The 27,675-nt window shown below is 39.2% G+C and overlaps 1 protein-coding gene and 1 long non-coding RNA gene across 5 annotated transcripts in view; both read left to right on the forward strand.

The window, feature by feature from the left end:
• Window positions 1-27,675, forward strand: part of vezf1b (vascular endothelial zinc finger 1b) — a 38,547-nt gene that overhangs the window by 1,836 nt on the left and 9,036 nt on the right. For all 4 annotated transcript variants that reach the window (XM_026191969.2, XM_026191970.2, XM_026191968.2 and 1 more), the window contains exons 2-4: window positions 4,041-4,798; window positions 20,998-21,067; window positions 21,506-21,674. In XM_026191969.2, coding sequence (XP_026047754.1) covers window positions 4,041-4,798; window positions 20,998-21,067; window positions 21,506-21,674 — 997 coding nt within the window. The remainder of the gene's footprint in view (window positions 1-4,040; window positions 4,799-20,997; window positions 21,068-21,505; window positions 21,675-27,675) is intronic.
• Window positions 21,685-24,393, forward strand: LOC145419995 (uncharacterized). The gene is made up of 2 exons (XR_013901272.1): window positions 21,685-22,018; window positions 22,440-24,393. It is a non-coding gene; the product is annotated as an uncharacterized LOC145419995 (long non-coding RNA).

A 27,675-nucleotide genomic window follows, 5' to 3' on the forward strand; every position in this document is an offset into this window, starting at 1 on the left:
GTTCACACCACAACAAAATCAATCACATCAACATAAAAAACATAAGCACACAATATGCAGACTCTTGCATCCTTCATTGCACTTTGTTCTTTGCTTTTAGTTCTTATTAGCTAACATTCACACACATACTCTGAGGGATGCATCGGAGACCAACTTTGGGTTATTAACTTTCCCAAGGATATTTGGCATGCAGACTGCGGGAGCCAGGCATCATTGATGACCGGCTGTACCTCCTGAGCTATCTCCCCCCCCCCCCCCAACTTGGCAACCTGTTGGTCATGTTGAGAAATCTGATGGCTTGTAGAATAAATATCATTTGAAACTGCTTTTTCAATATCAATAATTATGATCAATGTATGTTTTGGAAAACTCCTTATACAACACAGTAAGAAAAGTGTTCAAATATTGAAAGAGTTAAAATAGTTAAATAATGTAATGCCTATACTACCCCCTCGTATTGTGTTAATTAATTCAGTGCATCCAGTTCATAAAATAAAATGTATTGAGAAAAGGTTGCTAATTTCTATTTATATTTTGATAAGTTTTGAGGATTTGAATGTTGCCTACTTTATTAGGTAAGTTAAGCATAGGCCACAGCAATCAGTGTGGAAGATGTTTGATGCTGATAACGCTTACGGAAATTTAAAATGAATAAGAAAAGTATCAATGGCTATATTTGTCATATGTAAATGTTTGTACAGAAAAATATTAGTTTTCAAGTTGCTTTCAGGCTGGGTTGGCTTTCTGTGAGTTTGCAGTGTCATCAGGTTTTGCTCTACATTGTCAAAAACAGCCACGAAGCAGCAGGTAAGCCACCGGGATGAATTGCACCAAAATCTGAGTTAGCTGTGATCACATGATGTGGGGTTTTGGACCGCACTTTGGAACAGTGTTTCAAAACATTTGTGGTTTATAAGCTTGACACAGGGTCGAAATGTCAGTGTTGATGGTTCCTTCCTTTTTTGTAAAAAAAAAAAAAAACATGGCTGGGAGCGCCAGTGCGACCAGCCGTTTGAGTAAAAAAGAAAAAAATCTCCGCAACTCTGAAAGTCTCTGTGTGGTCAACAACAGACACACATTATATCATATCATATCATATTTTAAGTTAAAATTTCAGCTCAGCGAAGAACTTTGATCACAGGAACTTTTTCAGTACCATATTTTTTTGGACTGTAAGGTGCACTTAAAATACAGACTTCATACAAATGTGTGCCTTATGTATGAATTCCGGTTGTGCTTACTGACCGCGAAATGATTTTATGTGGTAACTGGCACTCAAAAATCTGTCAAAATGTTTTAAGTACAACTTTGGTAAGCTTTGAAACCGCACCACTTGATGGGTTGTTCACGCATTATGGCTACAGTAGTCGGGAGCCTCACAGAGTAATATGTACCATGCCTCAGCATAATATTACCGTTAGGGCTGGGACATATTATACCGTTCACGGTAATACCGGTACAATGATACACAACGATAAGAAAATAAAATTTCACGATAGAATTTGGGTAAAACGCGCATGCGCAGTTCCTTGGTTTTCATACGCACATTGCCGAAAAAGCATGGCGGCAACGGAGAATGAGAAGGGGGAAAAACGGATTGTTGAGTGAAACAGATGACCCAGAATCGGTTTGTAAAAATGGTGCAACTTCAGTGATGTGAAACTGGTTTGGTGTTTGTCCATCAGAAACAACACGGGAATAGAGCAGCTGTGATAGAATACAGCATTAATGAATCAATGGTACAGAAGTGGAGGAAGCAAGAAGAATGAGTTGAGTAAAGTTGGACTTACCTGACTGCTTTGTTTCGCTTAATCTGCGGCGCACTTTATGGGCCGAAAAATACTTTTTTATTTGGCACACTGCAGTTTAATGTTGCAAAGCACCTCTTTTTAACTTTAGTGGATATTATACATGGTTATGCTCAGGATATTTCAGCTCATTTCCACTAGAAATGCCTTTTGGTTAAACTTTAAGCAAGGAATTTGCATTTGCACATAAATGCACATTAAAAAAAAAACAGCTGCTTGTTGAAAATAAATTGATGGGGTTTTTTTGCGCTAGTAAAGTTGTGGAGTTATATTTTGTATTTTGTCTCGCATTAATTATATCGTCAGTTATATCGTTATTGCAAATTTTCAAATGTATATAGTGATAAATATTTTTGGTCATATCGCCCTGCTCTAATTACTGTATTGTGTGTATGTAAGGACCCCAAAATGGCACCTTTTAAGAGACATGCTTACAAAGCGGATTTCAAACTAGAATGAGTTGAGTAAAGTTTGACTTATCTGACTGTTTGGTTTTGCTTAATGCGCCTTATAATCCAGTGCACCTTATGATCCAAAAACTATGGTAACTTATGTTTCTTGTAAAAATGTGCTCCAAATAAAGAAGTTTGTTGACAAGCTTGTTAGTTAATCATATACAAGTCAATATTGCCTGTATGGACAGCAATTTTTTTTAAATTTTTTTTTTTTATAAAGTGTACATTTAAATCTGCGGTGTTAAACGATGCAGTTGAGAAATTCGGGTGCACCTAAGAAAAAAAAGTTAGGCACACCAGTGCAGGGCATGCAGTCTGACAACATCACATTTTAGTACCTGCTCAGATTGCTTGGAACACCCATTCGAGCAGGTACTATTTTAGTACCTAGTACCAGGTACTATGACCTAATTGGAAAAACCTGAAACCTGTGGTAAATATGTACCAGTGACTGTAGAAAAGATTGCCGACTTGGTTGCACTTCTTCCCATTATACAAAAATGAAGCCAAAATGTCCTGTTTGTGGAAGCTGCCATGTTGCACTTTTGAAGCCAGAATCTGCGCAGTAGTGACTTGAGGTGTAGTGGCTGCCTCGTGCTCCTGCCCACACACCCGCACACATACATTTAGTTTTAGTTTCATTTAAGTTCAGTGATTTTTTTTTTGATTATTTTTTTTAAAATCAAGCCAAAGCTTCAGTTTAATTATTTCATTTGTCATCTCATCCGATAAGTGCTGCAGATAATCACCAGAGCAGAAAATGTTTGTATCATCAGCAAATGGTACCCTTTTTTTTTTTTTTTACCGCTTTGAACACTTTACAAATGTCATTAATGTATAAGTTTAAGAATTTGGGGCCTAAAACTCACCCCTGCAGTACACCACAAGCAGTGTCCATACGTAAGGAGCAACAACCATTTAATTTCACAAACTCCTTCCTGTCTCTTAAAAAACTCAAACCCAATTTAAAATTACCCCCTGGTGTCCTTTATTTCAGTACAATAGCACATGTATGGCTTTAGTTTTTGTTGGTTTTTCCCCACATACTGTATGACCTTAAAAATCAGTAGTAGTAGTAGTAAAAAAGGCTTTTACTGTGAAAACCACAAACATATTTAATAAACCTTTTACTCCTCAGCCGTAAAAGACTGATGGGGTATTGTCGTCGCCCTACTAGGCGGGCAGCATGAGCACCCAAGTTTGTGAATGTGAAAACTCAAGAATGAAGTCACCTAGGTTTTTCACCATATGTCAGGAGTGGGCAACTCCAGGCCTCAAGGGCCAGTGTCCTGCAGGCTTTAGATATCACCCTGGATCAACACACCTGAATCACATGATTAGTTCATGTGTTTGATCAAAGACGCATCTAAAACCTGCAGGACACCGGCCCTCGAGGCCTGGAGTTGCCCACCCCTGCCATTGCTGCATTTACTAAGTTTCAAATGAATTCGAAGTCACATTTTCTGAAAATCTTATGAATGTGATAACTCGAGAACAAGGCAGCGTAGGATTTTTAAATTAATACCGATAGGCATGTCTACAAGGAGGCTATAGGGTAGCACTGGTGGTCATCAGTATTTTTTTTTTTTTGTTATTTTTTGAAATTCTATTTATTAATGTTTTTTAATTTGTAGCATTTCTATGATCCTCATGACCGTTAGAGTAGATACACAGTACTTTCTTAACTTTACTAATCCTTGATGATATGTGTATCTATTAACATAATTTTCAAAGGTCCTCTTCTTGATTTTTATTTTGTTTTATTTTGTTATTACAGCAGGCCAATGAGGCTCTGCATCACCAACACCAAGTAGCTGGAAACAGCCTGTTGCCTCTTCTTAATTCTGGGACAGAGCCACCTGATCAGAAACCAGTGCTGCCAATCCCGTTGGACCAGAAACCACCTGTCAGTGCTACAGAACTTCTTAAAAACAATGTGGCTACTGGGGCTGTTGGAGGAGTTGGTGAAGTGGCTCCAGTTGCTGTGGTTAAAAAGGAACCTAAGTCAAAGACTCCCTTTATCTGTGGCTACTGCAACAAAGCTTTCCGGGACAGCTACCATCTACGGCGGCACGAGTCTTGCCACACTGGCGTTAAGATGGTGTCACGGCCTAAGAAGGCTCAGACTGCTCCTACCATGGTGCCACTCATATCCACTGTACCACGTGAGAATAGTGGAAATCCGTCATACATAACTACTGTAGCCACAGGTGTCCTGACTACAGCAACAACATCAGCATCCACAGGCACTAGCAGCATGACCCCAATGCAACACCAACAACTACAGAGCATCCCTAAAAAGCCTCCCAAGCCAGTGAAAAAGAACCATGGTTGTGACATGTGTGGTAAGGCCTTCAGAGATGTGTATCACCTCAATCGCCACAAGCTGTCACACTCAGACGAAAAGCCGTTTGAATGTCCCATCTGTCAGCAGAGGTTTAAAAGGAAGGATCGCATGACATACCATGTCCGCTCCCATGATGGGGGAGTTCACAAGCCCTACATCTGTTCTGTCTGTGGGAAGGGCTTCTCTAGGTATGTGGTTCTGATTTCTCTATTGTTATAGTTCTTCTAAATTTGTACAATTTAAGGAATCATAATTGTTACACTACACTGTTTTTGAGGGATCACACTAATAGCCAGCCCCCCAAAAAATCACTTCAATTTTATATTTCAGTTTTAGGCTGTAGACAGGCTGCTGTCGCACTGTTTTTTCCATTTGAGGGTACACACTGTTTTGGTTTTGGGTTTTTTTTTGGGGGGGGGGGGGGGGGTTGTTGTTGTTGTTGTTGTTGTTGTTTTTTTCTTTTCTTTCCTTTTTTTTTTTTTCTCTTTTCTTCATTTACGTATTTATTTCTGTCATTATTCATGAGTGCATATGTAATATCCCAATGCCAGTATTGACAGAGGACAGAAAAATGGGGGGGGGGGGGATATGAAAGGATAAGAGGGCAGAGCAACTAGTGCAGAAAGAAAAAATTTATATCTCAAACAAGTGGCACCTAAAAAGAAAAGGGGCCTAAGCCACTAGTCTTGTGTCGGTTGCAAACGAAACGGCTCCTAGAGTCGGATCTTTGAAGTGAACAAAGGGTGTTTTTTGTTTGTTTGTTTTCTTTCTCTCACCCTCTCTCTCTCACTTTTTTTTTTGTTTTTTTTTCTCGCTTCACGCCCACGTGAGCCTTGTATTTGCCGTGAACAGGGGGGGGGGGCGGTAGCTACACTCCCAATAGCAGAGAGAGGGAGAGAGAGAGAGGGGGGGGGGAGAGAGAGCGAGGGGGGGGGAGAGAGAGCGAGAGAGAGAGGGAAAACACTCTTCCAAAAAATCATCACAGGCCTATATGATAGAGAACGTGCATCTTCTTTTTGTTTTGCATATTTTAATTTATATTTTATTGTGTTGTGGTTTGCAGTGTTTTGTGTTGTTTCACTTTAAATTTGTTTAAAAGGAAAAAGCTGAAAATTTAAATAGAAGTTGAAATGTAAATAGTTGTTTTTTTGTATTTTATAATTTATTTTTTACATTTTATGTGGAGTGACCGGTCAAAGCGGGCACGCTTCATTTTGCGTAACTATTTCTAAATCCCTGTAAAACTGCAACCACATAAGCTAGAGCAATAATTTTTTTTGGCATATGAAACCAGAGGAATTTCATGCCATCACCAAGTCATGGTTTCCTTCCACATATGGCCTTGCAAAAATTTCCTAAAAAGCATTTGTAGCAACAAAAACATAATATTCTAGAAACATGCTTTGCCGATCCAATCAGCTGTTCATAACACTTCCTACGTTGGAATAGACGTCAGCGTGAACTATTGCATGTCTGCCATTGCCTGCCCAAAACCTGAAGTTATGTAAATGTAGTTTCTTACCTTCGGGGCCGTATAATCCTATACTGGTGCTTTTAAATCATGTTGACTTGATGCTTTTCTGTATCGTTTCTGGGATGCTTAGAACTCAAATTGCACTGCTGGAAATAGTTTATTTTGATGCACATGCTGGTTTTTGTTTTTTTGTTTTTTTGTTTGTTTGTTTTTTGCAAATTTACATTATAATATTTATTTTCGATTTTCCTGCAGTATATTAAAATTGATGTCTCCAAAAAAAAAAAAAACTATGAAGACACTCAAAATAAATTTCCTGTGGTGGGAAACTATGTTTTGTAACTTTTTTGTATTTACAGTTTTGAGGGATAAACCACTTAAATTTCTCGAACTAGAAATATGTTTGTTTTTTTTTTGCTTTTTTTTTTTTTTAAAGATTTTCAATTTTTTTTTTTTTCTAGTTTATTGCACTTTCTTGTAATTTATGTAGTTACTATAGACTTAATGCATACATATTATTAACATTTGGGATATAACAATTGTATTGATGTTTAGCAACTTGAAATGCTCCCAAAAATGGTACTACAGCATGTAAAAACATAAAAATAAGCTCTGGCGGACTTGCTCTATGCTAGGTCTTAAAGGGATAAATAAAAGCATATTTATGTATAAACATATATAAATAAAAAACATTTTTTTTACATTAGTAATTCATTTTGTGCATAAATTTATATTGTTGCTGATAATAAATTAATTAACAAAGCAACAAAACAACCTGAAGAGCCGGTTGGGATCCAAAAGACTCGGCTCTTTTTAGTGAATGGAGCCGAAGCGGAGTTGAGTATGTGGGTTGCGCACACAAAAAAAAATTAACAGATCTCCACTGCCAATGCTAAACAACCTATTCTGCTATGGACTCTTCTTTGGTGTCATTTCTTGGATTGAATAATTGAAGTTTAAAGAAAGACATATTGGCAATTTAACAATTTATTCATTTAACAAACAATGGTCAAAAGCATGTGGAAGAACCATATATATCCATAACAGCCTGGCACCACCTCTTCATTCTTGTCATCAGCTTAGTTCCTGCTTGGGGATGGCATTTCATTCTTCAACCAGGATTTTTCGCAAGTCGGTCAACATTGTTGTGTATGTTACTCTGGCATGAACAGCACATCCAAGCTCATTCCACAAGTGTTCATTGGGGTTGAGGTCAGCACTGCAAGCAGGCTATTCCAGCCCCTCCAACTCAAAATTCTCTGATAAGCCCTGTTTTGTGTGGACGAGCATTGTCATCTTGGAGGATATACAGTCCCGATCACCAGTTTATGACTACTTGAAAATGGCCAAAAAATAATAATTTGCATGGTTGGATCTTAACATGGTTCCAATCTAGTGCTGGGCCATATTATACTGTTCACGGTAATACCGGTACAATGTTAGGCAACGATAAGAAAATGAAATATCGCGATAGAATATGGGTAAATGCGCAGTGCCTTTTGTTTTCATACACACATGAACGAAAAAGCATGGTGGCAACGGAGAATGAGAAGGGAGAAAGCAGATCGTTGAGTGAAACGGATGAACCAGAATTGGTTTGTAAAAATGGTGCCACTTCAGTGATGTGGAACTGGTTCGGTGTTTATCCATCAGATGCCCACCAAAGCACTTTTTTTTTTCTTTTTCTTTTTTTCTTTTTTTTTGGGGGGGGGTAGAACATGCAAGCAGGCGTTGTTATTGCCATATTTGTCAGACTAAGGTGCTCGTCATTCTTGGAGTAATCTGGGTCCTAAACTCCGTCTCCTTCAGGTCCCAAAGTCAAATGAACACTGCAGCATCACTGAGAGTTAAAAACTGTCTAAATTCTTTCATCTTTAATAAAATGATCAGCATTGCTGCTTTACCAGGTGTAACTATGAAGTTTAACATCCAGGCATCTATGAAAACAGCTAGCGACACAGCTATGTTTGCATAACAAACACAGTGAAGCTGGAGGATCAACGCTAACACTTTCCACTTTCCACTCGATAAAAGTTAACGTGAAGGTTCCTGATGGTTAGAGACAAATGCAATCTCATGGCAGGATGCTGTAAACGGGCCAAACTTCAGTTAGAAGAACAACTGAGATAATCCATCCACAATATGAGGTTAGTCATTAATATACTGCAACAACATGGGAATAGAGCAGCTGTGATAGAATACACCATTAATAAATCAATGGTACGGAAGTGGAGGAAGCAAGAAGAATGAGTTGAATAAAGTTTTATTTATCTGTCTGCTTTGTTTCGCTTAATGTGCCTTATAATCCTGTGCACCTTATGGTCCGAAAAATGCGTATTTGACTTTTTTATTTGGCACACTGCAGTTTAATGTTGCAAAGCACCTCTTTTTAACTTCAGTGGATATTATACATGGTTATGCTCAGGATATATCAGCCCATTTCTACTGGAAATGCCTTTTGGTTAAACTTTCAGCAAGGAATTTGCATTTACACTGTTACATTTTTATATAGCTTTAATACACATAAAAACAGCTTGTTTAAGTGAAAATAAATAAATGGGGGGGTTTTGTGCACTAGTAAAGTTGTGGAGTTGTATTTTGTATCGCATCAATTATATCGTCAGTTATATCGTTATTGCAAATTTTCAAATACATATCGTGATAAATATTTTTGGCCATATGCTCTAGTTCCAAGTTGAGCTCCATCGTGCAACAAGAAGAAATGGGAGTCAGATAAAACATTTTTAGGAGCATGCAATTTATTGAAAACAAGAATGAAACTGCTGATCAGAAGTTTAGGACCACACCTCCAAAAAAAAACCCCCACAGAAATTAGAGTTTCAAACATGAACTCAGTAGTGAGTAGCTCCAACCTTATTGTTGATCACTTCAAAAATTCATTTTGGCATGCTTGATGCAAGCGTTTCCATGTGGTGAGTGGAAACATTTCTCCAAGTGGTGAAGACGGCTGCACGAAGGGCATCTACTGTCTGGAACTGTTGTCCATTTTTGTAAACTTCCCTTGCAGTCTATCCCCTAAGGTTCTCAATTGGATTTAGATCAGGGGAACACGCAGGATGGTGATCCAAAAGAGTGATGGTATTCTCCTGGAAGAAGTCCCTTTTCTTGTGGGCATTGTGTACTGTAGTGTCGTCCTGTTGAGGAAAAAAAAAAAAAAACCCAGTGGACATAGCCTACAGCCATTTGACGCCCCTGCACCTCCTGAAGCTCCATTGTTCCACTGAAGGAAAAAGCACCCCAGACTACTATGACGCCCCCTCCACTGTGGTGCATAGAAAACATCTCAGGTTTTTGTCATGCCAATAATGTTGGGAAACCATCAGGACCATCAAGGTTAAAAATAAATAAATTAAAAATTAAAAATTTCTCATCAAAGAATAAATCCCCAAAGGTTGATTCTGTTCATCTGGATGTAGCGTTTTCAGTGGAAGAAATGTTTTGTCACTCATCCAGGTGACTTCTTCAGTCTCAGCTGACTGCAGCTTTCCCCAATCTTAAAAAAACATTACATAATGACTGAAACTAGCACCACTGAAAGAACACTGGGCTCCGAGGTCAGTTCATTCATCATAATTATGCCCACTGATCAAAGACCACTGATCAATTGCCATGAGTACCATTCACAGAGAGTTGAGGAATGGCTGCAATCATAGCATTGTAAGATGGCAAAAAATTTACCCTTAGGCCCCCTCCTCGATTCAGAGATGGTCTTTCCCTTTTCACATAACTGGCCTCCTTGACTCCACGCCTAAACCAGCATTCCTCCTTGTCCAGAATGTGTACATCCTCATTATTGAAAGAGTGTCCACTGGCCTGTAGGTGTAAATAGACTGCAGAGTCCTGGCCTGACGAGATAGCTCTTCTGTGTTCTGTCTATGTTACTCTGTTTGTGACGGGGGAACCGATCCTTGGGGTGGACCAGTTTTTGGCGCAGCGTGTTTTGGGGTTTAAAAGCCACAGAGACGCGGTGTTTAGAAGTTTGAGTTTTGAAACAGTCCTTAGATCAGACCTTACCAAAGTGTGGGGCCATTGGCGCGGTATGAAAAGGGGGGGGAAAAAAACAAACGTTTGGACACTGCTAGCACGGGTGGCCACACAAACACAAAGCAGGAGCTGAAGCATAGCTGAATATGTTTCCAAACCAACTTCATTCTAAGCCAAAGACTAGAAAATATGGTGAAGCATATCTTCCCTTTGGTTTCACCTGCACAAGTGCCGAGGTAGGTCTCCCCTTCAGAATTGGTTTTCCCTTCGTCGGGAGCAGCACTGGGATGTTCAAATCACAGACAAACAGTATCCCACATTCTTGATTTTTAGTTCGCAAACACTTCTCATAATAACTAACTACTCCTGACATTTTTGGAGGTTTTAGCTCTTTATACAGTGAAGTTACAGTGGGATACAAATAATATCAGGCTGATCCTGCCACGATTTGTTCACCCTGTCCAAATCACGGACAAACAGTATCCTACAACTGTTTATGTTTTTGAACCCATTTTGCACAGAGAGGCATTTTTTTTTGAAAAATGTATTGATAGCAATGTTGAATATTATTACACAGGAAAAAAACTACATGTAAAATAATTACACCGTGATGCCTCTGCCTTTCTAAATGGAGGGACAGTGACTGCGTGTGTGTATGTAAGCGGATATTGTTATTGAATACTGCAGATATTCAGCTTAACAGTATTTTCTCTATCTGCCATTCTGCAATTCATCTCATGTAAACAATAACGTGGCGCACAGCGTGACGTGAAAAAAGGCACATAACTTTGACATTGCGTGACGAACTCTGTATTCCTCGTCCACACGTAAACGCAAAAAAGGAGTTTTTAAAAAATCTCAGTTTTTGGTGATTCGAAACGCCGTTTGTGTGGACGAAACAGCTGCGTTTTCAAAAATACAGTAGGTGTGGACGTAGCATAAAAGAGTTAGTAGTTTATTTTATTACTACCTGTAATTTATTGCAGTTTACTTGTATTAGCTTAATTGTTTACTAAATGTTTGAGGTGTGAAATAAACAAAATATGGGTGTGTGTGGTTGGAGGATGCGTTAGTGCGTGTGCGCGTGGGGGGGGGGGGGCGAACATTTTTCTTGTAAAACAAAGGGGGGCCTAGCAAAAAGCGTTTGGGAACTACTGCCTTAGATGATAAAAACAGTTCTGAACCAGTCATTTGGAGTGATGCTCTAGCAACACTGAACTGTCAAATATGACACTGAGGTTTCTGATGCTTGATTAAACAGAACAGTCTTAAGCAGCTGATATGCGGCCTAATTTCTGAAATCATATGGTCATGAGCAATAATCAAAGTTCTTTTTTTTTTTTTTTTTTTTTTATTTAACTGGAAGAAGTTGTTTTAACCACTACTTGATATCTGTCAGGCAATTACTTAAACTAGACAATTTTACAAAACTAAAGAGACTTTGAAAGAAAAGTATAACTGGATGTCATCAGCATAGAGATAATGGGAATTATTATTGTAATGCCTAATGATTTGGCCTGGGTTGTAAATATTGACCAAAAAGAGAATCAGACCCAAGACAGATCCCTGAGGTACCCCACAAGGCAAAACTGTCGTTTCAGACGTCACTTGATTCACAAAAACGGCAAAAGATCTCTCAGATATGACATAAACTATTTTAAAACAAAACCAGTAATCTCAAACAGTCCTTGAGCCTATTAATCATAATACTGTGATCAATGGTATCAAAGGCAGAGGCTAGGTCCAACAGAACCAGAACTGTGTACTCTCCAGTGCAGCCATCACGATGTCACTAGACACTTAAAGTAAAGACGTTTCAGTGGAGTGCAATTTGCTAAAACCAGACTGAAAAATGTCCATAACATTATTTTTCTCCAAGAAATAGTTGTTTTGCTACTGTTTATTTCCCCAACATTTTTAACACAAAAAGCAGTTTGGATATTGGCCTGTAACTGTTTGGAGACTGATCCAAATGAGGTTTGTTTAATATTTGCTCAACAACAGCATGTTTAAAGAAGCTGGGAAGTAAGCCAGTATGAAGAGAAGTATTCATCATTTCCACTAAACAGGGGCCAATTGTCAAAGACACTAATGAAAAATGCAGCAGGTAGGACAACAAGAGGGCGTGAAGTTGGTTTCAAATGACCAAGCAGAGCCCTGATTTACTGTAATGTAACAGGAGCAAAGAAGGACCAAGTATCAAAGGAAAGCAAATTGTAAGCATGATACCGAGCACACTGTGGGGCAATATTAGACTTGATGGCAGTGACCTTATTTGGGAAGTTCTTCCCTCAGTGATGGTGTTGGTGACCGTCCTCACTCAACCTAAGCTATGACATGCTGGCTGACAGGGTCAACACACTGTTTGGCTTCAATGTCAGCTGTTGAGATTTGAGGGAGTACTAAGGCTACGTCCACACTATCTGGAGCATGTACAAACTGATATTAATGTTTTTTAGGGGTGTCAAAATTGAGAGCAATCAAAACAACTGCTATATAATGCACTCCACTATCTTTGTTTAATTGGTCACATGACTGCATCACATGACTGAAATGCATCATCGTTTTAGAAAGTCTGCGTTTTCGAGTGTCCACACTGTGATGGGACAGCTCCGTTTTGAAATGTATGCGTTTTCGAGAGCCTTTTCAAAACGCTGCGTTTTTCCTTGGGGGAAAACGCCGTCTCAGTGTGGACGGGAGGCCAAAATGGAGAGAAAACGATCGGTTTTTGTTTGAAAACGCATTAGTGTGGACGAAGCCTAAGAAAGCGACCTGGATGTCATTCGTGAAACTGTCAGCCAGACTGTTTCACGAATGTGGACAAAGATAACACAAAAGCAAGTTTCATAAAGATGTTCTCTCCTCTGTTTTACCCTCTCAAAGAAAGAGTACCTATATGGCTCTACAGTTGGTGATATTGTCCTCTGTCAATCCGATCGTTCAGTCTGACGTCACTAGCAGTGTCTGGGCCTAAACTCTGCTGCAGGTCCATATATCAAATGATCACTGTGGCATTACTGAGAGTTAAAACACTGTCTTAAGTCTTTAATCTTTAATAAAATTATCAGCGTTCTGCTCTACCAGGTGTAACAACTGGAAACGGAATTTATGACATTTAACGGAGTTAGAAGTTGGCAGGAAGTTAGCTCGCTAGCTTCCATCGAAATACAATATAGCATGTCCTGACTGCGGCGGTTTGGAAACAAATTCAAACGTTCAGCTCTGTTATCACTTCCAACATAAATGAAGACAGAAAACTAAACAGCAGTGATGTTTGTAGGGTTACTGAAGTTGGGCTAGCTGGTATATAATGATGTGCTACGTGACCGCTAGCGACACAGCTATGTTAGCATAATATAAACAAGCTAACTTTTTTTCCACTCGATAAAAGTTAACGTGAGGGTTCTCAGTGGTCAGGAACAAATGTAATCGCATGGCAGGATGCTGTATAAGGACCAAACTTCAGCCAGGAGAACAACTGAGATAATCCATCCACAATACGAGGTTAATCATTCATATACTGCTGCATGGGCTGGGCTGTAGTTACATCGTAAGGTTTTTAAAAACTGAGCTTAAATAAATGATTAGCAGTAATAAACGCCGAGGGAGGTCAACGGTGATCACTGACTTTTTTTAGGAGCTTTTTGAGATTAAATAGAAGAAAATACAAAGCATTAAACATGTTAACAACACAAAAGCCATATTAAGTGCAGACTACTTTAGGCCCAGAAGTAGGATTCGTCACGTCATCGCTTAATAATCGGATACCACGTCCAGTTTACCACTTAAGTTGCTGCTTGCCTTTGGCAGTTCAACCAGGACACAGTGGGTATTTGCAGACTGTTTAGCACTTTCCTGCAAGATATGTGGAGCACCTTCACATCCAGCTTCAGCTTGTACCATCCCAGTACAAAATAATTCATAGCCCAGTGGTTCTCAAATTTTTCACAATGAGTACCACCTCATAAAATACAGTGGAACCCCGGCTTACGAAGACCCCATTTAACAAAAAATTCAAGTTACGAAGGCACTGAACAGCAATATTTTTGCCCGTGGTACGACAAAATGCCTGTGTAACGAAATCCGTTTGCGAAATGTGCTTCACTGTTCCACGTGAAAGACGTATTGTTGTTGCAGTGCGCTATTTCGCGTGCTTTTCGTTTGCAATTAGCCTATCGTAAGGCATAAATATGAGCGAGTTTAAAAAAAAAAAAAAAAAAGTTAAAATATATCATTGCACAGTGTACATACGTACATTAATTAATGTAAATGTAAGTTTTAGTTTTAATGTTTAGAATTAAATTTCATAATGTTATGTACACATACGTACGTATTAGGGGTGCAACGATACAGAAAATTCACGGTTCGGTTCAGTTCGATACTTTGGTGTCATGGTTCGATATTTTTTTCGATACAAAAAAAATGTTCATGCCTTTTTAATTTGTCATTTATTAAATTTTCACGGCACATTCCGCACCGCATCTCTGTGCGTTCATCATTTGTTTGAAGCCAGCTCACCTCCTGCAACTACTTTTCCGAGAATACGCGCTTCTTTTGTGGTTCGGACTCCTTCTGACATTTGTTTGGAGGTGGAGGAACACCAAAGTAATTGCTTAAAGGAGCTTCTTCGACATCTTTAAGAGGTCTAAACAAATGTCTGTCCTCCTCCTGAAAATCTTATGTGCGCAAACACGCGTTGCAACTTCTTATCTTGTGCGCGTTTTTTATTTTGACAGCGAATGCGCACCTGCGGACCACTTATGTGCACCCCTGGTTATTTAGCTTGTCATATTGCAGCCACAGAAATTCTTTTGTCCATGAAACCATAAAGCTGCACTTTCTTTTTGCCTTATAGTCTGATTTGTCATAACTTTTCAGTTTTGTGGTAAGCTTTTCTTTGGCTGTCACTTCTTCACCCTGACCTGTCTTATTTGGCTCAGCAGAACTAAAATATATATCCTGCTGCTTTTACTCACGCACTCACATAACGCTCAGCGATTCTCTGCACGATCAACCTCTCACATGTTTAAGCTGCGGGAGATTTCACTTGTCATGTTTGCATAGTAAGCTAACGATTAATAAGACGATGTCAGAGGAATTGGTGCGCAAATTATCATCACTCACCAATCAGTGCTGTCGCTCTCTATACACAGTTCGCGCAATTGCAAAGTGAAAGCAAAAAACAAGCGTATTGACAGTGGCTCACTGATGCCAATGACATAATTACCCAGCTAAATTTCCGAAAGAATGCAAAAGCATTGACATATATTTTTCCTTCCTACGATAGCCCGACGGGCAGGGCAGAGATAGATTTTGGTAGCCCGACTGGAAAAATCGCTAGCCCCGGGACGTCGGGCTAGCGATTTTGCGAGCCCTGTATCTGATTGAGGAATCACTCATCTTTGGAAAAGAGAGTTTATTACAGAGAAATGTCTCTTTTCAAAATAAAAGCTATACTATACGCTTTTTCTGGGCTATATTCTCAGCAGCATATTAAACATATCAGGTCCCCATGAGGGAGAATCATGTGCTAAAGCTGTCTAAATGACTCGGGTAAAGTTTGTAGCATGCGTGCTTGTTGTTTTTGTCTGCTTCCACTTGTCTTTGCACTAGGATGATGTCGGCGTAAATGTGCAGTCATATTCGTTGTGTTCCCACTAGTGCTGTCAGCGTAAATCTCGTTGAAATGACGTTAACGCCACAACACGGCAAATCTCCGTTAACGAGCTACCGCGGATCGCCCCGTGTATGGGGCTGGACGGCCAACACGTTAATGAGCTAACTGCGCTAACACACTAGCTCCCACCCATGTAATTGAGCATTGCGTGGCACATCCAACATACTGTTTTACTTTTGTCCATGACGCGCTTACCTTCAGGGTCATACGTCACATGAAAACCCAAATAGTTCCAAACGCCAGATGAATGAGGGTGGGGGAGGTTCAATTTGCCATGTTGCAAGGAGAGCTTAACTTCTGTCTCGCTAGCTTGCCCTGCACTCAGTGAATCTGCGTTCGACTACTCCGCCTAGGCTGCACTGTCGAGCGCAGATCCACTGAGCGCTCAACACAGACAGCATCGTCAGAAGTTGATAAAATAAATTAAAACTTTTGTATTGTTCGATACGTACCGAATATGCGTACCGATCCGAAAGCACTGTATCGAACGGTTCAATATCGATACGAGTATCGTTGCACCCCGTGTGTGTGTGCGTGTGTGCGTGCGTGCGTGCGCGCATGCATGAAGAACTTCGTCTTCAGCCAGCATCGCCTCACTCAAAAGGCGATGGAAAAAGGTGCTTCAACTTAAAAAAAATTTGACTTACGAAAGACCCTCTGGAACGAATTAATTTCGTAAGTCGGGGTTCCACTGTATATGGCTCTTCAAGTACCACCCTTATCACCAACATTAAAGTACAGTAGTATAGGCCTACTTAACACCACATACAGTTTACACAGACAATTTTATTTCTTATATGAATGTTATTTATTTTAACTGTCATAAACAGGATGTGACAAGTGATAATAATAACTACTGTACTGCACTACAGGTGGGATATCCAATCTTTAAATGATGACCTGATGTAACCTGCTTCTGCGCCCAAGCTACTCTACACTGAATAAAACTGTGTTTTTAACATGTTTTAATGCTTTATATTTTGTTGTATCTAATCTGAACAAGCCCCCCAAAAAAAAGTCATTGATCATTGTCGGCCTCTCGGTTTTTATCATCATTATTCATTTTAAAGCTCAGTTTTTAAAACCTTACAATGTAACTACAGCCCAGCCCATGCAGCAGTATTGTTCTCCTCACTGAAGTTTGGTCCGTTTACAGCATGCTGCCATGCAATTACATTTGTCCCTAACCATCAGAAATCTTTATCGTGTGGGGGAAAAAGTTAGCGTTCATCCTCCAGCTTCACTGTTTATGTTTTTTATGTTAACCATAGCTGTGTAGCACATCATTATATACCAGTTAGCCCAACTTTAGTAACCCTACAAACGCCAATGCTCTCTCTCAGGCCTCGGTGATGGTACTGCTCTCGAGCTTATGGAGAGGATGCTGTCCTTGTTAGGAACTGATGACACTGGAAAAAACGTTTTCTTTCACTCTATCCAAGGTCACCATGTCTATAATGGCTTCACCTCTTTGCTCTGCGCTGTGTGCAGACCGACTCCACATGAAACAATAACAACATCATCATCAGCTGTTGTGTTATCAGTCTTTTCTTTGAAATACTGGGGCTGCGTGGGCTTAATGTTGTCATGCTTTTTATTCACATGCCTGCTCCTAAATATTTTTTTTTATTGCAGGTATATTTTTAGTTGCAAATGTGGGTGAAACACTTGAATTTACTTGGTAACAACTGAGTGCTACTGAGCCATGTTATAAATGAAGCATGAAAGCAAAACATTTGTGTCGAGGACTTTTTATAATAGTTATTCTAATTCAATGAATTGTTTCAGCCCTAATCTCAGCCTTGCAAGATGTTGTCACAAAACATCAAAGGCTTTGTTTGTTTGTTTAACCTACTAGTTAAAGTGAGCTTAAAAATAAATGTGGTTTAATTAGTTTAATTGTGGTTTAAAAACGAAAACTGACCAAAACTAGTGTGAGGACTTCATAAGCTCAGCTCTGAGGTTCTCTGACGCTGCTGTCAAAAGTTATAAATGGCCTGTAACACTACCAGTAAGGCCAGGGCTGCCATAATGAATTAATTAAATACGCCATTAAATAATTCATTAAATGTAGCAATAATTATTTACAATCGGAAATAATTAATTACATAAATATTTACGACGCATGTAATTAATTATTGACATATTTAATTAATTATTGACACATTTAATTAAATTATTAACACATTTAAATAATTATTGACAGGTTTAATTAATTAATAATTTATTTATTTAATTCATTTTGGCACTTTTGTCCCCTTCATCTCTCTCCTTGAAATAATTTTATCTGTCAGCCTCACCCATCAAACGAAGTGGGCGGGGTTAACGCTGCCCAAGCAGCTTCTCTAACATTTGATTGGTTGCAAAGTAAGTCAAGACAGGTCAATCCTAGATAATCGATTGCTTGTGTGGACTTGGGGCAGCCAGGTATCCTAGAATGCATTTTAAATCACAGGCAGCAATGGTGGTGGTGTAAAGTTTTAAAATACCCCATTTTTCTGTCACCAACTACACTTTTAATAGTGTTTTAGCCGCTAATGTTGCGGCGTAATCTTCACATGTCTGGTCAGGTTGTCGACATAGAACATGTTTGCAAAAGTGCTCAGATGTTTTCAGCTCTGCTAACAGTCAGCTGACAGAGTGCACCGAGCTCACAGCCCCGGTGTACCAGCTTAACTGTTTTTGTTTTGTTTTTTTTAGTTTGTTTGTTAGTTGTTGATTGATATAGAGAGGGAGAGAGAGAGATAAAATTATTTATTTATTTATTTATTTTTTTCTCCTTCCCCGGTCATGTTATGTTTAACTGTCAAAGGCTTGTTACAAACTATGAAACACATGGTGCAGACTTCTGGATGTTAGAAGAAAACTAATACTGCTCATGAATGAGACTAAAGGCAGGAAGGTGTCCTTTAAATTTGTTAATAGGACCTCCCTATTTATATCATAGTTTATGATATAGCACGTGTATTTCAGTTATAGCCTACTTATTTCAGTGTAGTGGTGAACAGTTACACAGCTCACGTGGGCGTTATCTGTAATACTCCTTAACTATAATTTATCCAAGTTAACTTCAGTTGACCATTCAGACAGTTCTTTTGCAATGAAAAACATAAACACCCATGCTGCCGGTAGGTTTCAGCTGTGCCAGCTGTTTACATTACAGCTGCTTATGCAGTAACCATGGTAACAACGGACTCTGAGCGGCTGGATCGACACAGGCCAGACAACAATTTTACATATATGATCTTAAAACAGGACACAGCCATTATCTGTCCTGGCCTCATATCAAATGTGAACGCAGACTGAGTCTATGTTTGACGTTTGCTTTATATCTAATCTTCCTCTCAAACATTTAAACGGCAGCGAGTCTGCAGCTGAGGGAATACAAACTCAAATTGTCGGAACAGGTTTGCTCGTTTCTTGCGTGTATTCATTTGGTGATTTATTAAATGTATAAATGTTATTCTAATCTGCTGCTGAGTCTCTTATGCTGATGAAAATGCAGAAAACACAGATCACAAACACCTGTTCAACTAATCACTTTTATTCCACTTTGATCTGTGACAAACTGACGGTTCATCTCTGTTAGTGTTGCGTTAGACTGCTATATTTTCTTGTTCTTTATGCTGTAGATTTTCACGTCTCTGGAATAGTTGGCATTAATAAGGATGATTTTCTGTTAAATCATATTAATATGACCCGTGACATATTCGTAGATGACAGTTAGATTAGTCAGCCGGGAAACTGGGCTAACTCGGAGAGCTGAAGATATCATGGATATGCTGACCTCGCTCCGTGGTGTACAGGGCCGTTTACCCTCATGATTAATATTCACAATAAAAATATTAGCCGAACATCATGAAGTCTGTATGCGTTTCATAGTGTTGAACAACCTTTGTATAGTTAAAGCCAGCAGTTACTACATGACAGAAACGCCAACGTTATCTCTTTTATGCATTTATACGCAGGTCACGCTGATTACTGAACAAAAACCCAAAGATCAGCTGTTAATTGAATTTATTTCCCCTCTCTCCTCCTTAAACATGTTTTTAATGTTATTTATAATTCAGAATTGGCGACTGAAACACGTAGGACACATAAGAACATCAGGAAATAAAAACCCGATGAATATAACCTCAGTAAAAGAAGTCAGTGTCAGCGGGGGTTATTATAGCTGTGTACCGGGGTCTGCGCTTTGTCGGTGGTAATAACAGCTCGATTGCTTGCGAGGCAAGCGGGTCTGTCCCACGCTTTGCCGTGAGACTGGGCAGACATCTCCGAAATCATCGAAGCACTTTTGCGAAGAGGCTCTATCTTGACAAACCAACCAGACATATGAAGATTAAACCACTACATTCTCGGCTAAAAAAAAAAAATATTAAAACGGTATTTGGTGACACACAAACAGGGTTTTTCAAAGTTCAGTTCTGTTAGTTTCCACATGCCGGTTGTTGTGTGGTAAAAACAATGGCCACCAGGCCAAAGCAATGGTTTTGACTCGATCAGTGTTAACCCCGCCCCCTGAGTTTGATGGGTGAGGTTGACAGATAAAATTATTTCATGGTGAGACCTGAAGGAGTCAACTGTGCCAAAATGAATTAATTAAATACACCATTAAATAATTAATTAAATGTGGCAATAATTAATTAAAATGTGAAATAAATAATTAATTAAATGTGTAATTAAGTAATTAATTAATTAATTACATGTGTCGTAAATATTTATGTAATTATTGACACATTTAATTAAATATTGCCACATTTAATAATTTCTTTCACATTTTAATTAATTATTGCCACATTTAATTAAATATTTAATGGTGTATTTAATTAATTCATTATGGCAGTCCTGGTGTTCCATAAGTATCTACCTATTTATGCAGTGTAGGATTTCTCAATCCTAAAATACATAATATTTCATTGTGAGTATTTTACTGATTTTAATTAAATGATAAAACTTCTCAATAAAATTAGGTGATTCGTCCCAGATAGATATTAAGTTTGTGTTACCTTCTTCATAGAAAACCATGCATCTATATTTCTGGCCTCCTGACAAGCAAAATAATGTTTGGAATTGTTTTTGTGATCGGTTTTGTGTTATTTGGGTTTTATGTAAAGGGAAATCTAATAGTATAAGGGATTCTTGGGTTAAAACTTAGCCTGGATTTTTCAGTTACTGTAACTACCACATTACCCAGCCTTAAATTGGTATGTATATATCTCACCTTTCAGACCTGATCATCTAAGCTGTCATGTCAAGCACGTCCATTCCTCAGAGAGGCCATTTAAGTGCCAAGTAACGGTAAGAGTTGTGACTGGGTCTCTTGCTTTCATGTTTATTTTAAGTTTACATTGTGTGTCTTCATCACAGGCCAATAAAGGGCAGTTTTGTTTAGAGATTAGCTGCCACTCAGAAACTGTTAATTTCCATTTGTATCATGTCTTATGGTTACTTTGTATATTATAATATCTGAGTTCTCTGTGCTTCAAATATGCATTTTCTGAAATGTAGTGGCTGGTAGTCCATGGTTTTTGGCAAAACACATTTGTGATCAGTCATGCTGCTCATGAAAGTAACATGAACAATCTTGAGGTTGATCACAGAAAATGGCAACCAATGCAGCACAAGCTGCACTAGTTATCTAGAGTGTCCTTTTTGCAAAGTGTTTTGTTAATGAAGTGAAACTACAATACAAGTTGAAAAAGAAAAATTGATTTCCTGATTTCTCATTTTTCTCAGGCTTGTACGTCTGCTTTTGCTACCAAAGACCGCCTGCGATCTCACATGATCAGACATGAAGGCAAAGTGACCTGCAACATCTGTGGCAAAATGCTAAGTGCTGCCTACATCACAAGTCACCTCAAGACCCATGGGCAAGCTAGCTTCAACAGCCCATGTAACAATAAAGGTAGGTGCATATCTCCTTCCCTTATTTGCTCACTTTTGCATTTGCAATAATATTGCTGCGGTAATGATTACAAATATGGAGCATTTAGACGGACAACGTGGCTCCAATTCCTCTCAAAATGAAGTCAAAATTACCTTTTTGTGGGGGCTGCCATATTGCACTTTTGGAGCCCAAGTATGAACAGTAGTGACTTGAAGTGGAGTTGCTGCATCACACTCCCACCCACACACCCGCTGGACGAAACCGCGAACAAACCCGCCTACACTTTTTATATAGCCCAGCTGCTCCAATTTTGAGGATATCTGCTGATGGGTTTACCACGACTGATGGTTCGTTAAATGAAGGTGAATACAACCATGTTGCTATAATTTAAAAAGACACAGCTTAACATCTTATAGTTCTACAACATCTGGCATCACTCTGTAGCCCCTATTGTTAATGTGTTAGCTAGATTAGCCTTTAGTGTATGCACTGTGTTAGAGGCTTGTTGCTAGCTAATTAGTGATGCTACACGCCTATGTTACTTTCATAGACTTGGTTTGAATGATACAGCACTACTTAGATTTTTAAATATTGTCCTTTGAGATTTTAACGTAAGCCTGAGGATGATATAAAAATGAAGATTTAAGCAGTTTTAGATCCATAGCACTCACAGAGCACTCTGCAGTCTGGTATCATGGAAACTTTAAAATAAAATATTAGATTTAAAAACACAGCAGTGGAAGGTTAATAGAAGTGTAATTTGTTCTTTTCATTTAATACCAGGATCCAGAGTTCACCTTATTACTCACAGACACATTTCACCAGGGGAAAATGAGTGAAGGATACCATCAGGACCAAGCTAGGTGTTGTGGAGCCAGAGGTTTCCAGAAACTTTCTCCCTTTCTTTCATCACTGCTGTCCTATGCCAGATTTTCGGTTGTCCCACTGAGAGAGACATTATTTCAGAAACATCAGGAGGAATGAAGCAGGACTCATTATCTTCACTAGCAGCTCCCTCAGAGGGATATCTTCTTCAGATCTCCATCGTAGACCCATCACAGAACATCTTTAAACCCAGCACTTCATAAACAATGTGATGGCGACCTTTGCCTTGTGTAATGTTAGCAGTAGTGCACATCATCCTCAGATAAAGCACAGAGGACCTGGGCCCTGTGCTTCGTACGTCGCTTACTACATCCAAGATCAAATGAAACATCCAAGACCAAATCATCGCGCTAACTCTGAGCTCGCTATTCCGGTTCCCCGAACACACCTGTTGTTGACGATTAGTATAGCTGGATGAAGTAATGTGACATCACTGGGTGGCCCAACAGGGGCTACGCATCGATAGTAGAAACATTGATCGGCAACCCTTTGATTGGTCGGCGAAAATGTCGAAGGAGCGCGCTCGGTATTTTTCGGCAGCAGAGCAAGAACTCTTGAGTGAGGGATTTCAGGAGTTTCAGAGTTTAATTAAAACGCAAGGGAACACTGCAAAGGCTGCAAAAGCAAGGAGAGAGGGCTGGCAGAAAGTTGCTGACAAATCAAACTCGTAAGTAATTCAATAATAACAATAATAATGGAGTGGATTTATATAGCGCTTTTCAAGGCACCCAAAGCGCTTTACAATGCCACTATTCATTCACTCTCACATTCACACACTGGTGGAGGCAGCTACGGTTGTAGCCACAGCTGCCCTGGGGCAGACTGACAGAAGCCAGGCTGCCATATTGCGCCATCGGCCCCTCTGGCCAACACCAGTAGGCGGTAGGGTAGATTTATCATATCACACCATATTATCCAATATTATATTACATTATATTATATTATAAAATGTTATATTATATCCCCTTTCACATTAGAGCCACAACAGGACCCACTAGAACATGGGAACAAGTAAAAGTGAAATATAAGAATATTCTACAGAATGGTAATATTTATCACTTATATTGCTTGTCGTCTCTTGGAAAGAGACCCTGGAATAATCTGTTTGTTCATAACAGCAACCAAGAAAAGGGCAGAGCAAAAAAAAGACAGGTGGTGGTCCTGCACCCCCTCGTCAACAAGTTGGTTAAGTGAATAATACCCTCACGGGAAAATCGATATCTCTCTATGAGCACACTGTCGCGCTGAGCTAAAGGATCCTGTCTGTCCCGCAATATACGCTGAATTCTGAGGACTCTCCTTATCAATCTTGCACCTTCCGCAATGGGTTGCTCGCGTAAACGGACAGGACATGGCTGCGACAGACTTCCCAAATCCACCTTCACTTTTATAGCCGTGGTCTCTCATCTTGATTACACGAAGTAATTTACAATTACTACTCTGAAATATGACTTACATCTGAAATAATCACATACATGTAATAGAATGTTAATAGTACATTTCCCTTTTTTAGGGAATGACCTGTATGTATCTGTGTGAAAGCAATAAAAGGATCAAGTGCTGCATTATCTTTAGTTACATTGATGTTATTTATTTATGGTGAAACAGTGGTGGAATATCGCTGTTGCTTTCGTATAAATGAAGCGGACATACAGTACCTGCGTGGCCGCGATCTAATCCTGTTTACATAAAGTAAACCTGCTCCCCAGCAGGTTTACGCTTACGGCTCTGTTGCTATGACAGCAAGTCCCGGATGGGCTTCGGGGAACCGAACGATCCAGGATCACGCGAAATCGTCAACAATCTCATCCAGCTAACTCACTTAGCGCGGTACGAAGAACAGGCCCCTGGACTTTGACATAACAATGTTGTATTCAGTCCAGTAGAAACATATTAAAATTTAAAATACACATTATTGTCTCTTGTTACTCTTGTATGAATGGCTCTTAATTAATTTATGATAAATAACACACTATTAGCAAAACACAGTGTGAAAGTTTTTAGTTCAATATACAAGTAAAGACCTTTGACGTTCCAAATCATGTCCTTTTCATGCTGCTGACTACAGTCAGTGTTAAAAGCAGAGGCTGTGCAGATCTGAGATCAGCAGGTTTCTGCTGAGTTACTGCTTATGCTCCTGTATAGTGAGACCAGTCACCTGGATGTTAGACTTTTATCAATAAAACGGCTGCAGCCTTCACTGACAGCATCTCATGTGGTACTTTTTAGTCTTAGTACTGTTTTCATCAGTTAATTTTGGAGTTACTACAAAGAGTGAATATATAGGATCATTTGTCTGTTGCCACTTGGGGGTGCTGAGGTCGGAATCTCAGGGCAGCATCTGTAATCACAGAGAAAAGAATCATTGCAAACAATGAAATGTTTATTTCATTTCAAACCCATCCAACCCACCCTCTGTTTGGATAGTTAAATTTGTGATTGACATGACATTGGCCAATCAGATGAAAGGAAGAAAAACAGGGTCAAAATTCGTATTTGTAACTTGAAACTTGAGTGCAGAGTTTCACAAGTATTTTTGGGCTAAGTCCACACACAAATCTTTTTTACACGCACACAAATTCTTTTTACACATACAAATCCTAATTTACAAGTACAAAACTGATTTACAAGTACTAAATATTTATGACCACAATTTGAGCCCATAGAGTTTGAAATCCTTTTTGTAACCATGTCTCTTACAGGTGCCATTTGTGGTCCTTATACACACACACAGTACGGTAATATTACGTTGAAGCAGAGTACGTATTACTCCGCGAGGCTCCTCGGTAGCCGTAATGCTCCGACAATCCATCAAGCAGTGCAGCTTCATAGCTTACCAAAGTCGTACCAAAAAAATTTTTGAAAGGTTTCTGAGCGCTGTGTACCACAAAATCAGTTCGCGGTTAGTAAGCACAACCAGAATTCATACATATGGCACACTGTCGGTCTTTGAGAAAATGAAAGGATTTTAGGCGTCAATGCGTTAGCGCAGCTCGTTGATGCCGTCCAGCCCTACGCACAGGGTCATCTACGGTAACTCATTAACAGAGATTTGCCCCGTTAATGCAGCTATGGCGTTAATGTCACGCTGACAGCACTAAAATGGTAATCTCCAAATCTTTTCTTTTTACCGACCAGCTCCTCTTTGATAGCTGCTGTGTCCATCTTGTCGTTGCCTGCAGGTGAAGCGATGGGGGAGTGGGAGTTGTGTTCAGTGAAGGAGAGAGCCGAGGCAGAGTAACGTTGCGTAGAGACAAAAGTGGGCGAAAGAGAGGCAAACTTGCGGTTCCACAAGTATAATTATAACATAACATAGACTATATCATACAAACGATATTGTCACATCTCAAATCTCATATAAAAATATATCGATATATTTAAAAACTTGATATATTGCCCAGTCCTAATATCACAGTATAATTTGAAGCAAGTGCGGTAATGATATATATCACGATATATTCTTTTCTTCTGTAGAACGTATTTTACACACTATAAGGCACACTTAAAATCCTTTAATTTTTTCAAAAATCGACAATGTGCACAGAAATCTGTCTTTAGTACGACTTTGGTAAGCTATGAAGCCGCACCGCTTGATGGATTGTCGGAGGATTACAGCTGCCGTAGTCAGGAGCCTTGCGGAGTAATCTGGGTCCAAAACTCTGTCAGCTTCAGGTCCCAAAGTCAAACGAACACTACGGCATTACTGAGAGTTAACAACTGTCTAAATTCTTTCATCTTTAATAAAATGATCAGCGTTGCTGCTTTACCAGGTGTAACAATTAAGTTTAACATCCAGGCATCCATGAAGACAGAATTTATTAAATTCAACGCAGTTAAAGTTAGCAGGAAGTTAGCTCGCTAGTTTCCACCTAAACATGATATAGCATGTTCTGACTGAGAGATTTCTGAAAAAATTAAACGTACTGCTCTGCTATCACTTCCAACATGAAGTGGAATGAAGACAGAAAACTAAACCGCAGTGACGTTTGTAGGGTTACTGAAGTTTGACTAGCAGTGATGTCCTACGTGATCGCTAGCAAAACAGCTATGTTAGCATAACATTAGCAAAGTAAAGCTGAAGGATGAATGCAAATTTCTTTCTACTCGATAAAAGTTAACGTGAGGGTTTCTGGTGGTTAGGGACAAATGCAATTGCATGGCAGGATGCTATAAACGGACCAAAATTCAGTCAGGAGAACAACTGAGATAATCCATCCACAATACGAGGTTAGTCATTCATATACTGCAACAACATGGGAACAGAGCAGCTGCGAGAGAATTCAGCATTAATGAATCAATGGTATGGAAGTGGAGGAAGCACCGTTTTTGGCTTTCCCCATATTCCAAAAGTGCTTTGACTCTTTGCTATTACTGTCACCCGGCATAATTTGCAGATAATGTTGTTTGCAGCCGCTGCAATGCTTTCGACCAAAACAGGCGCAACTTGATGACACCATCAACATGCGCTATCGCGATAGAGCGGTATAGTCAAAATCTCTACCGTTGGCCCAATTTATATAATTTCTACCGTATACCGTTTATACCGCCCACCCTTAGTAGCCTGTGACAAAAACACATAATTTGTTCCCAGTTCTCCAGTTGAATCTTTGAAAAAATGCCAAACATAGCAGTTTGACAGCTAGAAGATACTATTTTTTTCTTTTCTTTTCTTTTTTTTAATGAATACACTTTACATACTTAAAAATGCATCATTATAAGATTATTACCTAACACGAGACCTGAAAGATGCATCTGGCTCTTCAGCTGATCATTCCATCTATCCATCTATTATTCACTGAAGCTTCATCAGAAATGGTCTAATTTGAAGGGTAACTTTTCTTTAACTATTCTTAAGAAAGGGGAAACGGGAAAGGTGGAGGTATGCTAAATTACACAAGAACTGGACTAATAATTAGTGACATCAGGTCTTATGAAGTGATACACAATTTCAGATTTTTGGTTTAATTTGTCATCAGTATGTAGAGTGGAGGTCAGGAGTGATAGTCTAATGCAATCTTTACCACAAGGTGGAGGCACTGTTATGGTTTGCAGCTCCATTTCAGCCATTGGTATTGGGGATCTTATCAAAATGAAGAGAATTATAAATGTTGAAAAGTACTGAGAGATTTCGATC

Source organism: Astatotilapia calliptera, chromosome 14, assembly GCF_964374335.1.
Source record: "Astatotilapia calliptera chromosome 14, fAstCal68.1, whole genome shotgun sequence".
Classification (NCBI taxonomy): Eukaryota; Metazoa; Chordata; class Actinopteri; order Cichliformes; family Cichlidae; genus Astatotilapia; species Astatotilapia calliptera.